The sequence below is a fragment of the Python bivittatus genome, unplaced genomic scaffold, assembly GCF_059951505.1.
Source record: "Python bivittatus isolate LINGU-HERP-01145 unplaced genomic scaffold, Pbiv_v1 ctg000020_np1212, whole genome shotgun sequence".
Lineage (NCBI taxonomy): Eukaryota > Metazoa > Chordata > Lepidosauria > Squamata > Pythonidae > Python > Python bivittatus.
The window spans coordinates 98,717,592-98,742,318 of NW_028277030.1; the positions used below are offsets into that span (position 1 = coordinate 98,717,592).

The following is a 24,727-nucleotide window of genomic DNA, read 5'->3' on the forward strand; positions in this document are numbered from 1 at the left end:
GCATCCAAAAGATGTACCACAGACTAGATTTTCAGTTCCAATTTTCTAATTGTATTCAGTTTATACAATATGTTGTATAATTGTATAAATCCTTGGCAGTGATATTTAAATTTACCTGCTCCAAAAGATTTTCCATTCCAATTTTTGTTCACTTTGTACATCACATTGCACTAACACTTTCATTTTCTTAATTCTTATTAATTTGACATCCTTTACTAGACTGTTATATTAAGTTCCTTAGATTAAATGTGTCTTTTGTGTTGGCGGGATGTGGGTTTTCTTTCTTTCTTGGTGGCTATGTCTGTGTCTATGTCTATGTTTGTATTGTCTGCTAATAATTTTGTAGGAAGCCTCCTGGCTGCTGGTTCACAAGAAGGAATACGCAAACCCTCACAGCTGAACAGTTCTTAATTCATACCCCTCTCATTCATTCATCTTTTGAGGCAGGTGTAACCCTTTTTCTCCTCTTCTGTATCTTGTTGCTCCCATGTATGAGTTTAGCTGCGAAGGAGGTGATGGACATTTGGATCGCTTCTATCCTGTGCATGTGATAGATAGACGGTACCTGCATTCTTATGGCATCCCTGATCAGGCCTTGTGGTAGCACAGCAAATTGGAGAATGGAAGCCCCTCTCTTTTTCCTAGGCTGCAGATTGGAAGACCATTTTCAGTGTTTCATCCTTATTTATTGCAATTGCCTTTTTTAAGCTATAAAAGTGCTCTATAAGTTTGCAAATATGTAAAGCAGATGATTAGGCCACAGGGCACTACTTCATCAGCTGCCATTTCCCTGCAAAGTAGCCATTATCCTGCAATTGATGAGGTGTTATTTACTGTTTTTGTTGCAAGCACGGAGATTGGACAGCTGCCGCACCATTAATTTCTGTGAGGATTTGTTAGCTCGTGAACAGGGCCATTTGTACATTGCAATTGTGCCAAAGTAATGAATGTAAAATGTGGTGCATGGTACAGCTCTTAGCATCCAGAAGACATTTCAGTGAAGAAATACATGTCCCTCTGCTTAGATATGCTCAGCAACACATGGTCAGTGCTGCTGGAATCTCAGTGGGTGACTGCATGAGATTCCAGTACTTGGGAATGGGGCTTTATTGCCTGCATTTCTCTTTGACCCACTCCATGATGTGTCAAAATAGAGTAAATTATGCAAATTTAGAGATTCTACCACAGTTGTAGAATTCTTACCAAATGTTAATTGGTCAGAGTGTACCTTGTGCTTTTGGTGTGCACAGTGTTGCTTATGAAGCATCTTTCAGTCAAGGATTGGAACTATCCATATCTAAACCGTGGCTCCACCTGCTTTAATAGAGCCTAGTAGAGTTAGCTCTATCACAGATGTATATGCACTGGATCTGAGGGAAAGGAAAGAGAGGGGCAATCTCTGCTAATGGCTTTTCTCTTTTGCTTTCTGCCCTCTCTGGAGGTTTTCTCTTCATCTTGCCTGGGCCAAACTGCCTTGCATTAACTGTCCTGATCTTTGGGTTCTCCTCTTTTATGCTTCTGTGAGCTTCATTTAACAGGCTTTTCTGTTGTCATTTCAGTGTTGCGTCTGCTCTACACTCTGATAGCCATGATCGCTATGAACGCCTCACTTCTGTCTCCAGCTCGGTGGATTTCGACCAAAGAGATAACGTGAGTGGCAGCAAATGAAAGTTTGGTTTTTCCAGCTGTGATGCAGCCAGTTCTTTTCAGGATAGCAAAAAATTTGATGCAACCACTTTCCCAGGTGTAAAAGGAACAACTGTGATTCAGAAAGTGGAAATGCCATAGTCAAAGCACCTAACCCTTTTAATGAAAATCTTTACATCCATCCCTTCTATCTCAGTACAAGGAATACAGATCACACAAACATATATTAAAGGAAGTAACAAATCAATAAAATATAGCAAACTAAACAATTTGGAAAATGTAGGTAATAGCAGGGGGTTATATAAACTGGGTTATATAAACATGCAACGTCCATGTCAAGTTTAAATAGGGTTGTTCCAGTCTTATCAGAAATGTTCCAGTTAGGCTGGAAGCATTCCCAGCTTCACAACACTTCTAGAATAATTGAAACTCTGTGGGAGCACTGCTGGTAAGGTCAGGACAGTTATTTCTAGCTTAAAATGGGGCATTTTGAGCTTGAAATGTTTTGAACTTGGAACATTTTGCATACCACTAGTATAAACAAAAGCTGCCCTCCTTTCCTCCAGAAAGTAAAAGACAATTATAAATCTCCAAAGATAGCTGGTATGAGAGAATCTTCATATCCCATTTACTATCAGGCCATTTCTACTATATCTTCTCTAGAAGCATTCTTTCATCCTGCTTGTTCCACCCCAGTTTCAGTCACAAGAGCTTAAATGGAACATGATCCGTGATCCAAGGTCTCATACCTCTGTATGCTGAATGCAGTGATACTTTCAGGGCAGGGCTTCAGAATAGACATCAAGGGTCCCACTTCACAGAATGGGCAGAAAGGAGCCACAATGCAGCAGAGCAAACGTATTACCTCTATATTGAGTTCAATCCAGTACTGGTTGTTGATAGAATACAGCTGTTATAATCACTACATCTACATCTGGATCCAACTCATTGCTACCTAAAGGATGACTCCCATAGGACTGTAAGAGTCAAGACTCTAAAACTATCTGATTCCACTATTGAGAGAACAGAAGTGACAGAGAAGAGGCAAATGCTGTTGATCTCTTGCCCTACTTGTTAGCTCATAGAGATGGTTTGCTTATTGAAAGTGTGCTAGACACGTCTTTCATCTAAGACTGCTGCTTAATGGCAGAAGAAAGTTCTGAGCTCCACATTTGCTGCTACAGCAACAGCAGCTCATACTAAGGCAAGCTGGTGAAGCTTGCTTAACGCTGCAATTTAAATACAATCCAGAGATGATGCCCAAATCTAAATATCAAAGTCCCCTAGTTCGATCAGACCTGCCTTCTCAAGTACAGAATTTTCCAGGGCAGCTAAGCATACTTGCTTTACATTGTCCTATTGAAGAGGAAGAGTTGCCTCCTTCAGTTGTTTTTTTAAATTGTATTTTAGCTAACCTCAGGTGAATCCAGAGCTTGTTAATCAATCCCTCTTTTTTCCCCCACACCTCCATTTTGGTCATTTGTCAATGCTTGTCACTTGAGTTCACTGTTATTAATTATATATGTATCGTTACATATAAATCAGTAGCAGCAAAAACACATTTATGCAGTAAGAACGTCTTGTTATTTATCTTTCAGAAAACCATCCTGATCTCTGAAACAGTCTAAAGCAGTCCTATTTTCATCTCCAGACAAGTAACCCCATATTACTTGGGGCCAAAACTTTTGGACCAGTATTGTTTATTTATTTTTGGAGTTTAGGAAGGATTTTAATACTCATTATCATTGTCTGGTAATTTCTGTTGGAAACAGACTGATATACTTTTGTACAGTTTAAACCTGGAATGTAGAAGTTCAACAAAGTGATTTTTTTTTACAAGATCTTGGATGATGGCAATAGTGCAAGAGAACTAGCTTGTTTTATGGCTTAGAATTATTGTAATGGTTATCTGATTATTCTTTCCAGGTGTAGTGTTCTATGTCTTAGAATTGTTCTAGTCCATTCTTCTGTTTTCTCTCCCTCACTCTCAGCTGGGGGAAAAAAAACTAGTAGATCTGGAATTAGGCACATTGGTTTCTTATGATTGACTAGAATAGGCTAGTAGACATTCTGAAAATGAAAAAAAGTGAGAGAACTCTGAGTAACTTGGCTTTGTTTTGACTCTCATAGGGCTTTTGCTCCTGGTTGACAGCAATCTTCAGGATAAAGTAAGTTGTCCCATTTCCATGCAGATGTTTCTCCATTCTCATGAAAAAAAAAAGCCTTACAATTTTTTATGCTGTCACTAAGATGATAGAAGGTATAGCCCTACACATACGGAAAAGGAGTTTATATAGGAGTTCTTCATATATGATTATTTAAGATGAAAATATATTTAGGGACAGTCCTCAGTCTCTTCTGGCCAAGGGGAAGGTTTAAAGAGTCTATAAAGTGACAAAGAAAAGACTGAAGACTTCTGTCTTGCTTCTCTTTGGTTTGGCAATAAATTATGGGAAGTCCTTATCAGGAAGATCCCTTCTCCTATAACTTCCTGTTCTAAAAGATTGGAAGTTCAGACATACAGATCTGAAAATTGGAAAGGGCTAGAGAAACTGTATGCACAGTAATGGATCCATAGGATCCATTGCACAGTAATGGATCCATACGATAAGCAGAAGAGCTTTCAAAAACAAACTTTTTCTTGAAAATAAATTTTTAAAAACTTTTAAGATTATACCAATCCTCAGATCCCAATATACCGTAATGAAGGCTGACCAACTTAACAAGTCTTTAATTTCATATTTGCTAATAAATTTCAGAATATCAAAGGATAATGAGTTGTGTTGATTGATCTCACATACAGTTTTAAGGAGGAAGATTCCAGATGGACTTTTCATTTTGCAGTTGTCCTACTTCATTCACCAAATCTTGCATGGGGTCCAAAATTGTACAACTTCTTTCACCTGTAAATATCGAGTTGGAGGGAGGGGGCATTATCTCTTCCATGGTTAATTGTTTTGATCAAAATATTTACATTAAGGAAGGGAAAAGTGGCAATGCTGGGAACCTCTACATGGGGAAGGTGAAGTCCACATTACTTAAAGCAACTTTCTTCAGTGGCTAAGAATTCTGTGAATTGTAATCCAAACACATCTGGAAGGCATCAAGTTGGACAAAACTGATTTAAATAAACTGCACTATACAGATCTGCCTTAATAAAGATTTTATGTTCAGAAACATAAACACATTTCTTAGAAGTTACACTGCAGTCAAGTGTACTCTAGGTTCCATGGCTCAGGGATATCTGGCAATGCATCGTTTTTTTAGAGAACAAAGCGGGAGAGCTGATACCTCCTTTTAATACATAGAAAGTAACAGAACCCTATTAGCCAATTTCCTATCTGTTGAAGGATTCTTCAGTTTTCATTTGAGCCAGAGGTCAGTTCTAGAACCAGTTTTAAATTTCAGGGCTCTGAAATGTGTGCGATATAATAGTGAAAATAAGAATTCCTTCAAGCATGTCTTCTTTTCATTAACTTAAAGCAGTTAGCTTGCAGTTCTGAGAACTAGGAATAATGCACGGAAACCTTATTGCTAACTACCCCTTCATAATTCTTGATTTTAACTCTTCTGTATGGTCCATTACATTTTTATTGTATCCCACTTTTCAATTTTTAAAGAAGTGAAAGGTGGCAGATCAATGTTTTAATGAAGAAAAAGTAATTATAAAAATCAGTGGGCATGATATTCATCACCCTGGTCTGATCTACTCTACCTTCTCCATTTTCATTGCAGTTGCCATCTTCTGACATTTGCCAATCTCCTGAGAGACAGTCAGTCTGAGGAGCCGTCTTTACTGCTTCCAGTCTACCGAGAGTAGATAGCCAGTTGCTTGCCAGATGTTTAATTATCTACTTCAGAAAGGACATAACTCAAAGAGGAGATGCCTACTACTCTTAGCAAAGGCTTTCCTTTATTGGTCTGACTTTTGGTTGAACATCTTGACTAGTCCCAGGAGACCTCAAGCTATTCTGTATCTTACCCATTTCTCTTCTTTTCAAGGGATGATGAAATCAGGGATAAGTGTGGGGCAGATGCAGTCCATTATCTCTCCTTCCAGCGGCACATCATTGGACTGCTAGTGGCCGTAGGTGTCCTATCTGTGGGAATTGTCTTGCCAGTGAATTTCTCAGGGGATCTACTTGGTAAGTAGAGGGCATTTTTGTGTGAACTCTGCTGGGGAAAGACCTCACTCAGCTCTGGGACCTAAGTGTTCTACCGCTGGCCATGTGGGCCAAAAGAGCAGAAGTGATTCAGACATACAAGTGGACATATTTCCCTCAGAAAGCAATCTGAAATCTCATCCAGGGTTTATGTAGCCTGAGCGACGCCGTCCATGCATCGGCAAGCTTGGGGGAACGCCAAGATTTGCAGCTGTAGAAACAATATTTAGGGTAGCAGCCAAGGAGAGCTAAGCATGCTGAGTGGGCAGAGAAGGACAACTGACCTGGAAAAGGGGCTAGCTAAACAAGAACACTCTGCATTGAATAGTGTTATGCTCCTTGTAAATACTGTCTTTCAAGCTAAGAGATAAGAAGGAAATGTGGTAGTTTAGAAGACAGGGATGGCCTCTTCCAAACGTTTGCTCACCCCAGTCATTAAGCTGCAAAGCAGGAAAGGTTCTCAATATTCAGCTCAGCAAGATGGAAACAAAACATTACCATTGACTTAGATAGATTTTAAAGATCTCACATTAGAGCACTGTTGCACCATATGGAAATGTCCCTTTCTGCTCTATGGCATTGCAACCAAGCAGTGTAACACTCTGGCTTTCTGCAATTATATTGCTGAGTTTGCAGGCTGGAAAACAAGTCTTTTGTCTTCCCTTCCTTACTTTACAAGGGATGCTTAGATTGGATTGCATGGGTCAAGATTGGGTTGCTCTGGCAGTATGCATCCCCCAACCCCTCCTATACACATACAGCTTACTTAAATAAGCACATCTTAATACTTTGCTTTCCTTTATAACTGAAAAAAAATCCTCTTGAAGGGCAATCTGGATTGGAGGAAGTGTTTTCCCTCTAATACTAGTAAATGCTTTCAGCACTGAAGCAGTTTATGGCAGCCTGGACTCAAGGTGAGTGGAAGAGAAATTCCAGACTGGGAAAATGTAGCTGGCGCAGGCCTAACACTTTCCCTTGGCTGAAGAATCTGCAGAATTTGAAAGTCTTCTCTTAAACTAGATATCTGATGTTTTACATTACAGTGCATTATTTATTACAAATCATTTGGAGCCTCTAGGATAAAAGCAAACTAAATTTAAAAAGTAAGTCAATAAATCATGTCAACTATGAGTTTCCTCTCTTGACTGCTTCCTGTTCATTCCTCCCTCTCCTCCCTCCCTTCTTCTCTCTTTTTTTCTGTCCAGAAAATAACCCCTACAGTTTTGGCAGAACAACTATCGCTAACTTGAATTCGGGGTAAGTATGATCACACATTCGGGGTGTTTCAAGATGTTCTATTTTGGAGCTCTGAGAATCATATGGGTTGGCCCTTAGCCAAATGAGCTGTCCTCTAGCAGTGGTTGAATTCCGTTCTCTTCTTTAATCCTATGGCAGGAATAACCTCTTATGGCTACACACATCTTTTGCCTTCTTGTACTTGCTGCTGACTGTGTACAGCATGCGTCGCCACACCTCAAAGATGCGCTACAAGGAGGATGACTTGGTAAGTCTAAGTGAGCCCTGGACCAGGTTGTCAGCCTCCTACCACTCCATCCTAAAGTAAAAGGAGTTAGGAACAGGCCAAGTCAATGTTAGTTCTCCTGGTACCTTGAGGTTTCTTCTCCCCAAGGGCTGGGTGACCTCAGAGAGGTGAAGACAAAGTCCCAAAAATATTTTAAAGTATCTTCTCTTTAAAAGCAGCTTCTTAAAGTTTCTTCCAGCTAAAAGAGTTTTAATTGATGGCTCCTCAAGAGCCATTGTCACTTGACTAATACCTTTCCCCCAATGGGGAAAGATTGGGACTCACGATTCTTTGAAGAACACTACATAAACATGTTCATTAAGTCACCAAGAGATGTTATTTTACTTATTTGTTGCCTCATATCTGTTCTAGGTGAAGCGGACTCTTTTCATAAATGGCATCTCGAAATACGCTGAACCCGAAAAGATCAAAAAACATTTTGAGTGAGTCACTCATACTCCATTCTGTCAGGGAGAAAAATCTCTGCTATTTTTTTCTGTACACAACTGTAGCCAATTCAGTAAGCAGGAATGAGAAACCCGTGACTCTCAAGTTTTTGGATTCTAGCTCCCAGGCTCCCTGACCAGGAAACAGGATGGGGGCATTATGGCTTAATAATATTTAGAAGGTGGCAGATTCCCCACTAAGACAGTAAAGGGATGGTTTAGATAGAAGTGATCTCTATTCTGCATAATAGAAATGAAGGGTATGGTCAACCTTCTGTTCCATTTCCTCTTTTTCCTTCTCCACATCTAAAAGGAAACTTCAAAGGCAAAAAGCAAAAGGTGCCATTCCTTTTCAGGATCAAAAGCACAACTACAGTCTTCAGTCAGAATCCTTGAAGTTTTACTCATTCTTCAGGAATCTAATAAGTCACTCTGGGTATCTTTCTTGTTTGCAGGGAGGCCTATACAAATTGCACAGTGCTGGAGGCACGGCCATGCTATGATGTGGCTCGGCTGATGTTCCTTGATGCAGAAAGGTACAGAGCTTGGGGCTTTCTCAGTAACTACGGGCAATTACTGTTGGCCAAGGCCACAGTGAGTAGGGCGATTATGCAAATCAATCATAGCTGTATCACATATGTAAGCAGGATGTTTCCTGGGGTTTTATGAGAAGCATTAGGATTTATTTTGTTTTTAATCATGTTAATTGAATTTTATGGCGTTCACTACAGTTTTAATAATGCTTACCTCAAAGTGATGGAAAATTATGCCAAACACAGTATTGTGGTCAGATGAGGTTCTGGAAATGGCACAGAAGGGGGGGGGGGTCACGTGTGACCCTGAATCTCAGGTTGCCTTACCACTGTTGGGAGGACAGTCAAATTGCAATGGAGAGGAATTCTGGGAGTTGCAATCTTAATGTATCTGGAGGGTGGCATGTTGAGGAAGTCTGGGCTATTCTTAACCAAGGTGATATCTGCAGTAAAAAGCCTCATCCATTTTTAATATTCTTAATAGTGAATCCTGTACATAGGGTGGAGGTTAAGGGTGTTGGTTCTGGTGGACAGCATTAAGAACATAAAGAGCAAAGTTCAGATGGATAAGTATTGGAAAACAAATAGGGCAAAGTTAGAAATGGGTCAGCATTGACATACAGTCAGGTCCAGAAATATTGGGACATCGACACAATTCTAACATCTTTGGCGCTATACCCCACCACAATGGATTTGGAATGAAACAAACACAATGTGCCTTAACTGCAGACTGTCAGCTTTAATTTGAGGGTATGTACATCCAACTCAGGTGAACGGTGTAGGAATTACAACAGTTTGCATATGTACCTCCCACTTGTTAAGGGACCAAAAGTAATGGGACAATTGGCTTCTCAGCTGTTCCATGGCCAGGTGTGTGATATTCCCTCAGTACCCCAATTACAATATGCAGATAAAAGGCCCAGAGTTCATTTCAAGTGTGCTATTTGCATTTGGAATCTGTTGCTGTCAACTCTCAAGATGAGATCCAAAGAGCTGTCACTATCAGTGAAGCAAGCCATCATTAGGCTGAAGAAACAAAACAAACCCATCAACGAGATAGCAAGAACATTAGGCGTGGCCAAAATAACTGATTGGAACATTCTCAAAAAGAAGGAACACACCGGTGAGCTCAGCGACACCAAAAGACCCGGGAGACAACGGAAAACAACTGTGGTGGATGACCGAAGAATCCTTTCCCTGGTGAAGAAAACACCCTTCACAACAGTTGGCCAGATCAAGAACACTCTCCAGGAGGTAGGTGTATGTGTGTCAGTCAACAATCAAAAGAAGACTTCACCAGAGTGAATACAGAGGGTTCACTACAAGATGTAAACCATTGGTGAGCCTCAAAAACAGGAACGCCAGATTAGAGTTTGCCAAACGACATCTAAAAAAGCCTTCACAGTTCTGGAACAACATCCTATGGACAGATGAGACCGAGATCAACTTGTACCAGAGTGATGGGAAGAGAAGAATATGGAGAAGGAAAGGAACTGCTCATGATCCTAAGCATACCACCTCATCAGTGAAGCATGGTGGTGGTAGTGTCATGGCGTGGGCATGTATGGCTGCCATTGGAACTGGTTCTCTTCTATTTATTGATGATGTGACTGCTGACAAAAGCAGCAGGATGAATTCGGCAGTGTTTCGGGCAATATTATCTGCTCACATTCAGCCAAATGCTGCAGAACTCATTGGACGGCGCTTCACAGTACAGATGGACAATGACCCAAAGCATACTGCAAAAGCAACCAAAGAGTTTTTGAAGGGACAGAAGTGGAATGTTATGCAATGGCCAAGTCAGTCACCTGACCTGAATCCCATTGAGCATGCATTTCACTTGCTGAAGACAAAGCTGAAGGGAAAATGCCCCAAGAACAAGCAGGAACTGAAGACAGTTGCAGTAGAGGCCTGGCAGAGCATCACCAGGGATGAAACCCAGCATCTGGTGATGTCTATGTGTTCCAGGCTTCAGGCTGTGATTGACTGCAATGGATTTGCAACCAAGTATTAAAAAGGGAAAGTTTGATTTATGATTATTATTCTGTCCCATTACTTTTGGTCCCTTAACAAGTGGGAGGCACATATGCAAACTGTTGTAATTCCTACACCGTTCACCTGAGTTAGATGTACATACCCTCAAATTAAAGCTGACAGTCTGCAGTTAAAGCACATTGTGTTTGTTTCATTCCAAATCCATTGTGGTGGTGTATAGAGCCAAAGATGTTAGAATTGTGTCGATGTCCCAATATTTCTGGACCTGACTGTATGTTCAGTCAGGGATCCCAAAACATGGCTGTAATGGGCTGTGAGAGTAACTCTGAAGAACAGGAGGAAGAGCCACAGCCAAGGCAATGGTCAAATAAGAGAAATCTGAGTCCAAAATAAGAATGTAATTTGAGAACGCATTTCAGACTTGACCTTCTCTAGCTCTCTTTGAAGTAAAGGCAGGAAGGGGTAGGCACATTCAGAGTTGCAAGATTCTGCTACTATAACCCTATAATAAAAGTAGCTTTAGTATTTGTGATTTTGGGGTTCAGGTCTGGCCTACCACAAAGGGCTGACTATGGCATGTCAAGGACTCCTAATCAAAACCAAGTGATGCTCAGAACATTCTATGAGTGATGGACCCAAATTCAGGAACCACTGAGATGTTGGATGCAACAAAATGGGAGGAGGAATGAATTTGATCTATTCTCTGGAACAATGTCATGCTTACCTACCTTTCTAGATTTGTACAGTGAAACCTGTCAGCTACCTCTGGAAAGCAGAGCAACATTATTAGTAATCTTATGGTCTATAAAGGGTTAATTGCTTTCCCAGTCATCACAGAGATCCAGTAACAAAGTGGGCTGTATCCGTTTATGGATTAGCAGAGCAACTATATCAAAAATAAAGTTATATATAATCAATTAAAACTCAAATAAATAAAATTCAGCCGTAAGACAAATCACTTACCACACCTTAAAACCAGCATGTAAAATGAAAAAGATTAAACCTAATCTTAAAATGAGCAATTGCCCTACCCCACCAGATATAGGTACTCATGTTTTTGAGTCGCCATAACACTCCACCTTAATCTAGTCCAAACATTGTTTTCTCAACTGGGAGGCCTCTATGACATAGACTACTCCTTCCTCTATTAAATGTCAATTCCTTGCAGTAGGAAGTTTCCTTTTACATTCCTACATTTAAATTTCTTTTTAAAAGTGCCCAGGTATTGCTCCATAATAGTTGAGTAAAGTTGACATTAAAAAATGGAATGAGCTAGATCCTCCAACACTAGTTCTCAGTACACACAGAATCCTTCTTGAGCTGGTATGCCAGAAAACTGGCTAGTTTGCGCCATTGTATTCGTTTGCTGAAAATGCAGATGGGTAAAAGCCTTCTGATATTCCATTTCCATACTGAAGGTTGTATATTAATGGAAGATCCTAAAGTGCAGGAATTTATATTGGCAAACTGAAGACTAGTGGGATTGTTTTACTGCAAGAGAAGTATGTGCAGGTACATACAAATGAAATCTTGTTGTCTCACCACACTTAGCCTGTACATAGCTTACTTTGGCTTATAATGATCAAGGCTAGCTTTTCTGAACTTCCTCTTTTCTCATATTCTTTTGTTTCAGAAAAAAGGCAGAACGTGGAAAAATCTACTTTACCAACTTGCAGACCAAGGAGAATACCCCCTCAATGATCAACCCCAAGCCCTGTGGCCATCTCTGCTGTTGTGCTATCAAAGGCTGTGAAGAGGTGCAAGGAAGGACTGGTTAATGACAAGCGACTAAGGGATGGTGCTAGGAAGCAGTATAAAAAAAGAGAATCCAGGAAGGCTTGAGATCTATCTCCGGAGATGATGTCACTGTCTGACATTGTTTACAGCTTGTGCAGGCAGGGAAAAGAGTTTGAGATTGGTTACCAAAACGTAGGGCTCTGTCTTTGCTATGGCACCTTGTTTTTTTATGGCATTTCTGAGAACCTTCTGAGGATTATGTGTATCATATTCAGTTGCTGATTATTCATGATGAGAGAGAGAGTTTGTATATATTTTAATAATCAAAATGGTCCTTATCAAAATGGATCAGTATTTAATTATCCCATTTTTATTCCCACAACAGACCTAAGCTAATGGATAGTGATTTGCCCTCTAACATACTTCCTCTTAAATGTTTTGCATTTAATGGACTGTAAAATCAAAATATTACGATTCAGGTGATCAGTAATTCTCATTTCTTAGGTAGATCATTGAGGAAACGTGATGTTTTTATATGTTGGGCTAGTAATTTAGGATACCCACTTTAGGACTTAGGCTCTTGTTTTGCGGATATTTATTTAGGTGGAAGCCATTGAGTACTACACCAGACTGGAGGAGAAGTTGAAAGAGGACTACAAGAAGGAAAAGGAAAAAGTCAATGAGAAGCCACTGGGCATGGCGTTTGTGACTTTCCATAATGAGGCCATAACAGCTATGTGAGTGCATGGAGGTCAGGCTAGAGAAACATTTCACTTGTAGAAAAGAAGATGGAGGGAAAACATCAAAATAGACAAATTAAGATCCATCTAATCACAGAGATACAAATAAAGAAGAGAGATGGTCAGCAGTGAGGTCAAGTGACTGTTGTTCTCCCACAATCTTAGGTTTTTTATATGTTTGTTTATGTTTGACTGTTTTTAGATTGTTATCTAGTTTTTAACTGTTGCTATGTTTTTACACTACCCAGAGTCACATCTTTGTGAGATGGGCTGCTATATAAATATGCTAAATAAATATATAAAATGGCAAATCCCAAGTGCTGCTGCTTCTGAAAGACACATTAGAGAACTTGGCTAATGCTCATTGGGAGACCTGTCTTCAACAGAAATGTCTAATTTTCCCTTAAAGGCTTCAATGCTACTTCATTTTGTAGTAGATTTGTACATTAATTATGTCCAATTGGACAGCATTGCAATTACAGGGCCCCTCCCAACTCTACAATTCTGTTTGCAATGGTCTTTCTGAATCTGTTCCAATCCATTTCATTGACTTAAATCTGAGTGGGAGGGAGGAAAGGGAAGGAAGGAGAGACGCATTTTTTTTACACAGCACCTCCAGACTTCATAATTTTCTAAAGTTCTCTCTTAAATTGTGTCCTTTTTTCCCTTTCTGTTCTAGTTTCTAGCACAATATTTTGAGTGGGTTGGTAGCTACTGTCACATTGCAAAAATGCATAAAGGCCTCTGATCACCTCCTTATCTATTCCCTTTCCACTTTCTTCCAGAATCCTTAAAGACTTCAATGTCTGCAAGTGCCAGGGCTGCAAGTGTCGTGGGGAACCCAGGACTTCTTCATGCAGTGAGTCTCTCCACGTTTCCAATTGGACAGTCTCCTATGCGCCTGACCCTCAGAATATCTACTGGTAAGTTGGCCTAAAAAAGAGAACTCGCTGAGTCTTTGTGCTTCTTATAGGAATGTGGGAGTGCCAGCATGAGGGATCCTTCTTCTAGAACATTAGAAGGGGCTCAGGCCATTGGTAATATTGTTGTGAACAGGCTAGCTTTTTAAATGGAATTCAGAAATGAAGAGGATGGCCAGGATACCATCCTAAAATACAGTCCAATTTTCCATCATTGGTTTTGGATTCTGCCACACTTAAAAGAGATTCTTCATGTTTTCTCTCTTCCAGGGAGCATCTCTCAATACGTGGCTTCTTCTGGTGGTTCCGCTGCCTGATCATCAATGTGGTGCTCTTCATCTTGCTGTTCTTTCTCACCACTCCTGCCATTATCATCACCACCATGGACAAGTTCAATGTCACTAAGCCTGTTGAATACCTGAATGTAAGATCTTGACCATATGAGGCTTATAATAAAGGTCTTCCCCTTTCCTGCTACGTTCAGGGCATAACAGCAGTAGCAGCAGTTCAAGCACAGCCCCCTCCCTTCTCTTGGCTTGAGCCTAGTCTTCTGCATGTTCTTTCAGTATCTAGCTTTTGAAAGGAAAACAGAGGAAGAGCCTATCATGAAGTCATTTTGTAACTGCAGCCAGTGAGATTGCAAGGATAAATAAGGGAATCTGTATTGTTAGCAGTAGTAATCAGAGTTAAATGACTGCAGGAGTTGTTTGTGGCTGAAATGTTAGGGTTAGTTGATGGATCATAAATATAATTCTACTAATGTTTTTTAAATGTTCCTAAACTCAGTTGTTTTTTTCTTTTCAAAAATCACTGGGAAACAGGCTCAATCTGGTTTAGCAAATGCATTAATGCTTAAAGTATATGTGTACATTGATGCTTGAAGGTTAAAGGATACATGATAACATATTTCCAGTGGAATAAATATATATATCTAAATAAAAATCAACTTTGTGTATTCTCTGGTGCAGCCCTTCCTCACCTAGTATCTTGCAAATGTGTTGGGCTAAATTCCATAATCCCTAGCCGGTAATGACAAAGTCAGACTCATGTAGAGGGTATCCCTTTGGGATGGCTGAATTAATGGCATTTCACTGGACAATGTTGTCATTCATTTGCTGAAATTCAAATAATTTAAATTGGCCTTGGGCAATTGGCCAGGTAATCCCCCAGCTTGAATCCTACTTTGCATTTATGGCATCTGAAGCCATTAAAATCCCAAAACTGCAAAAGATCCACATGTATTTTTACCAGATAGTAGAACTGATATATTGAATTCCTCCTTTTTCTGAAAAAAATCGTGTGTCTGAATTTGGATCTTCATCTGCTTGGTTCTGTAACTCTGAAGTGCAGCCTATGTTAGTAAGCATAGTTCAAGAGTAGGGTGGGATCCTAAAACAGGAGATGCCCTCATCCTTTTCCAATAGAGAAATATAGGAACTGTTCTAATCCATACTAGATTTGTACAAATATGTGCATTCTATTTGCCCTATCCTCCCATTGTAACTTGGGAGAATAGATGCTGCCTTGAACCTGTTCTGGGTCTTTGTGCCTGATTCTAGACGACAAGCACAAGATACTGTATTCCATCAGCAAATTTGAAATCCTTGTATATGGGAACAGAATATGCTGTCAACGTGCATGCAGAAATCTCTTCATATTCATATATGGAATAAATTTGTCACCCAAAGTTGGGGTTCTTAGATATTTTATGCCTCAGGATTTCTGCTTACATACTATGCCAAGGGAGCTAAGACAGTGACCTGCAAAGCTATTCTGTATCTTCTGATCTGTCCTTTTAAACTGTGAAAGGTCACTGTGTGGCTATGAATCACACTGAGAAATGCAATGTTCTATGTTCTTCTGCAAGTTGCTTGGAACAGGTGATTTATTCTTTCACTTTTCTTACCAGAACCCTATCATCACCCAGTTCTTCCCTACTCTGTTACTGTGGTGCTTCTCTGCTTTGCTTCCTACAATTGTGTATTATTCAGCATTCTTTGAAGCCCATTGGACCAGGTAAGATGGAAAAGAAAAGTGGAGTTATTCAGAATTTATAGCCAAGAACTGTTGCTTATAATTTTTCTTCCTCATAACCACAAAATCATAATCTGATTGATCTTTTAATTTAAAATAATTTTGTGGACTTTGTATAACCTCTGTAAACAAATGTAAGGGAGACTGTCAAGTTTTCTCCAGTGTTACTATTGGGGTAAATAACAAGGTAATTTTATAGTAAAGATTCCTTCTGGGCATATTTTGAAAAAAGAAAAAAACACAACTGATCTACATGTTGAAACATGGTTTGCTGCAATGCTCTGTTCTGTGCAGTTCAATCTGTGCCTGCAGACTCAAAATTGAGAGTTTCAGATGTAAAATAAATACATTTGATAACAAGATGTTTTACTCACAAGAACTCTTGGGTATGAGTATACTTATCTCTTCATATCACTCTAATACAACTTGAAACTCAGCTCTATATCATTATTAGTCTTTTCTTCTATATTTTCTTTAGGTTTTTCTTTTTTTAGGATCTCCCTCTGTTGCTCAGTGTCATTGAAATGTATACTTATTGTTTGCCACTGTTTCAGTGTTTTTAACTTTTATTTGTTGTTGTGCATTGCTCAGAGCCATTTTGGAGTGTAATGGTATAGAACAGTTGATAGCAAATAAGTGAATCTTGCATTTCACCACTGCATTCACTTTTCTTCCACGAAAGCTACTGGAAGTAACCATCTTCATTATAAATCTGCTAATATTCTCTGTGCCACTAGGTCCGGAGAGAACAGGACAACCATGCACAAGTGTTACACTTTCCTCATCTTCATGGTCCTGTTGCTGCCATCACTGGGCCTGAGCAGGTAAATACTAGCAATTTTACATATGCTGCTGTTATCCAAACAATTTTTTAAAAAAATCAAATCTCCCACGTTGATCTGAAGAGGTAGAACTTTAAAAAAGTAACAAATGATACTTTATAATGTTGTATGTAGCAAGATATTTCCACAGTGTGTTGCAGTAGTCACTGATCCACGACTTTGCTTCAAGTCAGCTAATATTTCTCTCAGCTTCTAGAAATAGTTCCTCTAGCTTGATTCGAGTTTCCTGTGCTGTCTGTGATGAATTCATTCCAGCTCTTTATATGATAATTTCCAGTCCATTATTTCAAATGTGAAATATCAAAAGTGCTTTCAAATAATCTGAGGCTCTGTAACTTAACAAAAAAACAAAAACCCACTACTCCTGAATTTCTGTGCTGGTGTTCTCATTAGTAATCAGAACATTATGGCAATGTAATTTTGAATAACTTTCCTAGAATGTCTGGGATCTTTTTTCTGAGCAGGTGGTATAGGGAAAGGCAAAAATAATTGACCATAAGACCTAAATCAACTTAAACATCAGGAGGAATTACTTTTTCCAAAGTTGACAATATTTTGGATTATCAGGAAAGGCAAGCTGCTAAATGAAAAGCAGTCAAAATATCTGATTAGTTTACATAAAGGGACAGTAGCAGATTTCCTGCAACCTCAAGGTGGCACACATTAAATGCGGGTGCAGTTTTGATCATCCAGTTTTCATGCTGGGTGGAGGCCAACAACCTGAAGCATAACCCAGCTCAGGTAGAAATACAGTGGATAGGTGGGTTTCAGCTTAAGAGTGATCCAGACAAGATAGCGCTCCTTCAAAGCGAGAGGTGCCATAGCTTTGAGTAGTTTTCTTAGATGCCTCCCTAATTCACTGAACTGTAAGAAGGAGGAGGAGGTACAGCAGAGGCACAATTGCAAAATTTTGTTATTATAGTCAGTTTCAATAATAATAGTTTTAGCCTTCCTGTGGGGTTAATTTTCTGGTCTGGTCCATAGTGGGGCTGACACTTCGTAATTACATCGCACTCTTTCTTTCTGTGTTTCTCTTCCTAGTCTGGATGTGTTTTTCCGTTGGCTCTTTGATAAAAAGTTCCTGGCTGAAGCTACCGTAAGATTTGAGTAAGTCTTAAAATCTTTTAAGAATATGTATGTATGTATGTATGTATGTATCTATATAATATTTGCTCTTTTCACATCCTGCTTTTCTTAAGAAGCATCTTCCAGGACAGCCAATCTATTTTAAGTGCTTAAACAGGGAGGTACAGATGTTTTGGAATGTCATATATTCATTTTATGAGGTTTTACATGACTTCCTCTGCTCCCTCCTTAGGTGAAGGGAGGAACTTCTGTATTTTTATAGTGTACATCCTGTGTGGTGTTTTTATTAATATTAACCACCATGGAGGCAATACCTAATCAACTTCATCCTAGGTGGAATACATCAGGGCAGCCAAGTCTCCCTAATATCTGATTCCACACCTCACTTTCCCCCCATTTTTTACTTGTCTCTCATGCAACTCCCACTTTTTTTCATGCTCCTAGTAGCTATTTTTCCTTAAATTTCTGAAGTGTATATTTTGTCTGTCTGTCTGTCTATCATATTTATATAGCCCCCATCTCACACAAGATGATTCTGGGCGGCGTACAACAGTTAAAAAGAATAAATACATAAAAACAGTTACACATAACAAACTATAAAAACACATAAAATAGGAGGGGATAAAATTAATAAGGGAGCCATTGTAAAATCTCCCTGGTCCCCTGGGAGACCCAGGCCTGATCACATAGCCAGGTCTTGAGGGACTTATGGAATGTTAAGAGGGATGGAGCTAATCTCACTTCTGGGGGGAGAAGATTCCACAAGGCGGGCGCCACAGCAGAGAAGGCCGTGCTGTCAATGTATAATGTATATGCTGGGTATAAAGCAACTATGGGAGATAAAAATGGCTCTATAAACAGATGTGTTTCCAAAAGTATTGAAGAACAAAACAAAGTGATTGTATTAAAACATATATGACAACACATATAGATTGAGGAGTTTCAGTTGTGTAGGACAGCTAATAGCATTTTAGTAGTGAGTTAGGTAGTGGAGACCTGCAAAACAACATAGCAAAATTTAAAAATTGCCAAGAAGTTTCCATGAGTGGTTTGTCATTCCCTCCTTTGAGGATGATTGTTCAGTTTCACAGTCTAGCTGACACCTGTACATTTACTGTTGACCTCCCATCTGATCTTATTTAGCTTTTTCCAAGTCAGCCAAGGTCAGCTAAGTGCCGCCACCTGGTGTGACAATATATCCAACTCTAAAGTCAGGTATGCTAACCACTTTCCTCTCTGCACAACGTCATATCACACTGTTTTCAGATTGCCAAGTTGCTTTTGCCTCTCTGTTTTTCCAGATGCGTTTTCTTACCAGACAATGGGGCCTTTTTTGTGAACTATGTAATAGCTTCTGCATTCATTGGAAATGCCATGGACTTGCTGCGCATCCCTGGCTTGCTTATGTACATGATTCGGCTTTGTCTTGCCCGCTCAGCTGCTGAACGCAGGAATGTCAAAAGGGTAAGTTAGTCAGGCAAGGGAAGAGCAATGCCTGTCATGCATCCAGAGGCAGAGGTAAGTATAAAGTGGTTGTCACTGGAAATAACCAACAGACAAGCATGTCCTGCATTTATTAGAAAAGTGCAACAAAGAATAAAAAAACAGGCACTCCTCTTCCTCCTCACTTTGGGGCAGAAATTATCTAACAGGAAGAACCTTCCATGGAAGTCATTCTGAGTTTCTTGGAAGTAGTTTTGAGAAATGTAGTTCTGCATACTTAGACTTGTGCATACTTCGGCAGAGGTAGTGTTTACAGAAATACAATAGCCAGTTGGCTTTCATCCTCCCAGAAAAATCACAGCTACAGTTTAGGAGTAACTCTGTTGAAATGAAAGGGAGAAACTGCTGCTAGCAACTCAGCATAAGTCAAGTTGAGCAAAGGTTCTTTAAGAGGGACAAGTTTCAGTGTCACCTTTCCAATCATTTATCTAAAATACGTTCTAGAATTCATTGCAAGTGACTTTTGGAAGGAGACCAGTTAAGCTCACCAGGCTATATTGTTTCTTCCAGAGTTCCCAACAATTCTTTCTGCATGTTGGAACGATGAGAGAACACTACTTTTGAGATAATGCTTGCCATCTCCAGTTTTTAAAAGTAACATCTACCACCCAATTATTGCAGGACACTTTTCTTTTCTTTTCTTTTTTACCCCAAGTAATCTTAGGTGATTACACTGATTCAGATTGATAACCCTAACATGTCTTTATGATTTTTCTGATTGATTCATTGATTGATTAATTGATTATGTGCCATCAAGTCAGTGTCTACTCTTAGCAGCCACATAGATTTTCTCCATGACAATCTATCCCTGACCTGGTCCTACAGGTTTTCCAATGGTACGCCAGTCACCACTGTAACTGAGTCCATCTACCTTGCTGCTGGTCATCCTCTTCTTTTCTTTCCTTCTAACTTTCCCAGCCTCAGAGCCTTCTCAAGAGAACTAGGTCTTTGCATAATGTATCCAAATTAAGTTAATATGAGCTGGTCATTTGTGCCTTAAATGAAAACTCTGGATTGATTTGTTCAATTATTGTGATGGAGTGGAATTATGAAGGCCAGGCTCAGGGAGATAAACATTTTCTTAGCTCACCAGAACAGTGTGGGAAGAACAAGAGGATGAGACTGGCACCTCCCTGAGGAATTCACACTGTTGTGACTGGCTGACTTTGGGAACTGGGGTTTCAGTCTGGGAAGATTCTTGCTAGAGGTTGTAGCTAATAAACATAGCTGGACTGAATTTACATGGTCTCTTGGAGTTCCTTGGGTTAGGCCTTGACAATTATCCATTTGTTTGTTTTCTTGGCTGTCCATGGTATTCTCAGGAGTCTTCTACAACACCAAATTTCAAACGCATCAATACATTACTTTTTCTGCCCTGCTTTTTCAAAGTCCTACTTCCGCTTCCATGGAGCATCACAGGAAATACCATTGCTTGCACAGTTCTTATCTTTGTAGATATAGACACCTCTCAGCATTTGACTGTCTTTTTCAAGGACTTCATAGCTGGTTTACCAAGTGCTAGTCTGCAGCATATTTCTTGACTGCTGGCTCCTTTATTGTTGACGGTTGATCCTAAAAGGCACAAGCTATCTACTACTTCAGTATTTTCATTATCAGTTCTAAGGCTGGTTGTTGTACCTGTTGTCATTAGTTTGGTCTTCTTTATATTTAATTATTAATTATATTTAATTATTTTGTATTTAATTATTTATTTCCACGGGTCCCTATCCTATGGAACATCCTCCCATTGACAGTCTGGCAGGTCCCCATTCTTTCAGCCTTCCTGAAGGCCATAAAGACCTGTCTCTTCCCCCAGGAACTAGGATAGAGTGATGGTAGCCTGTGGATGGTTGCTGGAGCATCCCAAGAAGATGACTGAAGGGCTAGGTTTTTAGTCTTTGCTTTTATAGGTTTTATAGTTTTGTGGTTTTACTGTGGTTATGAGCCACCCAGAGTTGTGCTCTAAGATGATGGCCATACAAATCATTAAATAAATAAATAAAATAATTTTAGTTCCATTTTTTTCACTGTGCTCCTTGACTTTTATTACTAGAGCTTACAAATCCTTTGCATTTTCATCTGTCAAAGTAGAGTCATCAGCATAGTGCAGGTTATTGAAGTTTCTTCCCTTGATTTTAAAACCATGCTCATTTTCTTCCAATCCAGCTTCCTTTAATTCAGCACATAGGTTGAATTAATATGGGGAGAGTTTACAGCCTTGTCTCACGCCTTTGACAACCTGAAGCCAGTCTGTTTCACTATGTTCTGTCCATACTTCAATTTCCTGGCCTGTATACTTTATAGGCTTTGCATAAGAACGATGAGATATTCTGGGATTCCCATTTTTCTAAGCACATTCCACAGTGTAGTTGACATAACTGAAGGCCTTTCCGAAATCAGTGAAGCACATACTGTCTTCTTTTTGGTATTCTTTGGCTTTCTCAATTATCTAGCAAGCGTCAGCAATAACGCTAAAGCCAGCTTATACATCTCGGATCTCTTCTTCCATGTAGGACTCTAATCTGCATTGGATGATCCTAAGCATTATTTTACTAGCATGTGAAATTAAACAACAACAACAACAATGGTTTATACACTCTGTTAAGACTCCTTTCTTGGGTACCGGAATATAAATTGACCTCTTCCAATCTGTTGGCCACTCTGATGCTCCAGATTTGCTGGCATAGCTTGGTTGGAATATGACTTTTCTATTGAGTTATATATTTGTCCCCCAGTTTCAAGCATCCAGATTCACAGATGACATTATGCCAAACACAGAAAGCCTATTGGAGTTTTTGCCCTTTGATATGCCTATAACAACTAGAAAGCGCAGCTTCTACTATTTTGGGATGCAAGTTGCCAGTTAGTCAGCAAGAGTATATTACCTGACCTTACATTACTATGAGCATCATTGGTGCACAGACAAGTTAACCTGTGACCTATGGCTTGTTTTTGATAGATAGCCAGAAAATGTTAATTAGCCTTTTTTGTGTGCTGATAGGAATTGTTTTCTATTTTAGCATCAAGCTTATGAATTCCAATTTGGGGCTGCTTATGCTTGGATGATGTGTGTCTTCACTGTGGTAATGACCTACAGCATCACATGCCCCATCATTGTTCCCTTTGGTGGGTATTACCACATTTCTTTGACTTTCTTGTAGCTAGTAGCATTTTGACAAGTAGGTGTATACATAGCCATACTGGGCTTCATCTTGGATCATTAATGAGACTTAGGATCTGGTTATCTCCAAGACTGCCTTCTCCTAATAGAATTTGCCCATCCAGTAAGAACCAGTGGAAGGGGCTTCCTGTGGGATTTGATCCCTAAAGAATATTAACGTGGATCGGGATCCTGGGGATGAAGCTTCTTGATGGTAGCCCCCTCCTCTGGAGCAGACTGTACCAAGAAAGCAGGGTGGATAGCCCCATTCATTCTTGTGACCTACAAGACTGTTAAGACCTGAGACTTTAGGAGGCCCTCTGGGGATGGAGTTGTTGTAGAATGTCCTCCTGAGGAAGTGGCATCATAACAGTGTGTGTTATCATAATATGGGATTATTGGGGGGGGGGGTTGTATGTTTTTAACCTGATTACTGTATTTATGCAATTGTAATCTGTTTCAAGTTGGTTTGATTGGAGTGCAAATAAAATTTAAAATATGCATTAATGTATTCTGGTTGATGAGCCTTCTAGAGAAAGGGATGCTCCCTAATCCAACTCCTGTTTAATTAAGATTCCAGCTAATACATTATTTTCTCTCATCTCTTAGGTCTGATGTATATGTTACTGAAGCACCTGGTGGACAGGTACAACCTCTATTATGCTTATCTACCAGCCAAATTGGATAAGAAGATCCATTCAGGGGCTGTGAATCAGGTGGTGGCAGCACCCATTCTATGCCTCTTTTGGCTCCTTTTCTTCTCTACTGTGCGCACAGGTGAGTCAAATTTACAGGGACTAAATTTTGTGGGGTTTAGGAGGTGTTATTTTCATTTCCAGCATAGTTTCTAACTCAGCAACATGCTGAGCAGCTATACCAGCAATGTAAATAGAACCACCTTCTGATCTTCACAAAAAGCAATTGAAGGAGCTAATTGATTACATTACTCTAGTGCCTTCCCCCACCTGGTGCCTTCTAGATGTATTGGACCAGCTTGCACCAGTCAGCTTGGACTAAACTCGTAACACAGATTTTCCTAGCCAGGTACCCTTCAGATGGTCAGAAATGACCAGTCTGAGAAAGGCTGTCCTACATTTGAGAATTAGGAGGTCTGGAGAAACAAGGATGAGAAGAGGAGGAGTCTGATCTCAAACATCATTGCAGCGTGCTAGTGCAAACCATAGGCCCAATTGGTTTATTATCCATCAAGGCAACATGACAATAATTCACTGCATTTGGGTTAGGACAAATCTTTCCCAAAGAGCTAGGGATCCACAGGATACCATATTTACCATTTGAGAAACAATTATTTTTATTTTCCCTATATTTTCTACATCTGTATTCCAGGTTGCCTTCAGATGTTATTAGACCCAAATCAGCTTAATTTCAGCCCAGTTGTTGTTCAAAGTGTCTTCAGGCCATGTACTGGAGTTCTTACTCTATTCTAGAATCTAATGTTTGGGCCTTTGTAGAAGGCAAAAGAAGCAAACACAGAAGGTCAACTGCAGCTATTGCTGCCATCCCTCCGTCCTTTTCTCTTGGAATGCTGCTTCCATAAAGCATTTATTTAGGATTGCTTTCTGCCCATACAGTGTCCATACAGTGTCGCTTCTGATAATATTAAAGGCCATCATAATTCCTGCATTGTTAATGGAGTCCCCTGGAGGTTTGCTGTAGAGTCACTATAAGACTTCGTGATAATTTGGGGGTGGGGGGGTGATTCTATTGCTTATCAAATGGTAGGAATCTGCAGCCAAGAGAAACAGGAATGCCTAGCTGAGGGTAACTGTACTTTCTGTAGCAGAGAACAGCAGAGTCCCCTAACCTTTCTTTAGGCCACACCTGCTATGAGAAAGGGTTGAAGTAGAGTCATCAGCAGGACAGATCAGATTTGTGTTGGCTAGCTTGACTGTTACTATCTGCTTTCCATAGGATTCCTGGCTCTCACGTCCATGTTTACTTTTGTGGTTCTTGTCATCACCATTGTGATCTGCCTATGTCATGTCTGCTTTGGACACTTCAAATACCTCAGTGCTCACAATTATAAGGTAAATCTAAAATATATTCAGGGGAGGGACATTTTTGGCACAGCCACAGAATTAGGTTCAGGTGGGTTCTTTTAAAAACTGTGGTCCGTGTTTGACTAGTAGACTTCTGGGTGTACCTCAAGGTGCTGGTTATCACCTTTAAAGCCCTACATGATGCGGGCAATTACTAATGGGACCACCTGTCTTCAGTTGTTTCTGCCCATCCCACCAGCACAGTAGGTGTGCTCTGGGTCCCCTCAGTGAAACTCTGTCATCTTGTGGGACTCAGAAGAAGTGCCTTCTCTGTTGTGGCACCTTTCCTGTGGAACAGCCTCCCCTGGAGATCCAGTGGCCCCAACCCTGTCCGCCTTC

General features: G+C 39.9%; 1 protein-coding gene across 6 annotated transcripts in view; it reads left to right on the top strand.

Annotated features, from left to right (window-relative positions):
* Positions 1-24,727, top strand: part of TMEM63B (transmembrane protein 63B) — an 81,359-nt gene that overhangs the window by 51,164 nt on the left and 5,468 nt on the right. For all 6 annotated transcript variants that reach the window (XM_088145104.1, XM_088145124.1, XM_088145108.1 and 3 more), the window contains 18 exons: positions 1,560-1,650; positions 3,778-3,815; positions 5,650-5,792; positions 7,016-7,067; positions 7,206-7,314; positions 7,705-7,775; positions 8,234-8,314; positions 11,940-12,063; positions 12,647-12,780; positions 13,569-13,706; positions 13,974-14,127; positions 15,613-15,719; positions 16,475-16,561; positions 17,621-17,686; positions 18,967-19,129; positions 22,189-22,294; positions 22,938-23,105; positions 24,261-24,376. In XM_088145104.1, coding sequence (XP_088001230.1) covers positions 1,560-1,650; positions 3,778-3,815; positions 5,650-5,792; positions 7,016-7,067; positions 7,206-7,314; positions 7,705-7,775; positions 8,234-8,314; positions 11,940-12,063; positions 12,647-12,780; positions 13,569-13,706; positions 13,974-14,127; positions 15,613-15,719; positions 16,475-16,561; positions 17,621-17,686; positions 18,967-19,129; positions 22,189-22,294; positions 22,938-23,105; positions 24,261-24,376 — 1,948 coding nt within the window. The remainder of the gene's footprint in view (positions 1-1,559; positions 1,651-3,777; positions 3,816-5,649; positions 5,793-7,015; positions 7,068-7,205; positions 7,315-7,704; positions 7,776-8,233; positions 8,315-11,939; positions 12,064-12,646; positions 12,781-13,568; positions 13,707-13,973; positions 14,128-15,612; positions 15,720-16,474; positions 16,562-17,620; positions 17,687-18,966; positions 19,130-22,188; positions 22,295-22,937; positions 23,106-24,260; positions 24,377-24,727) is intronic.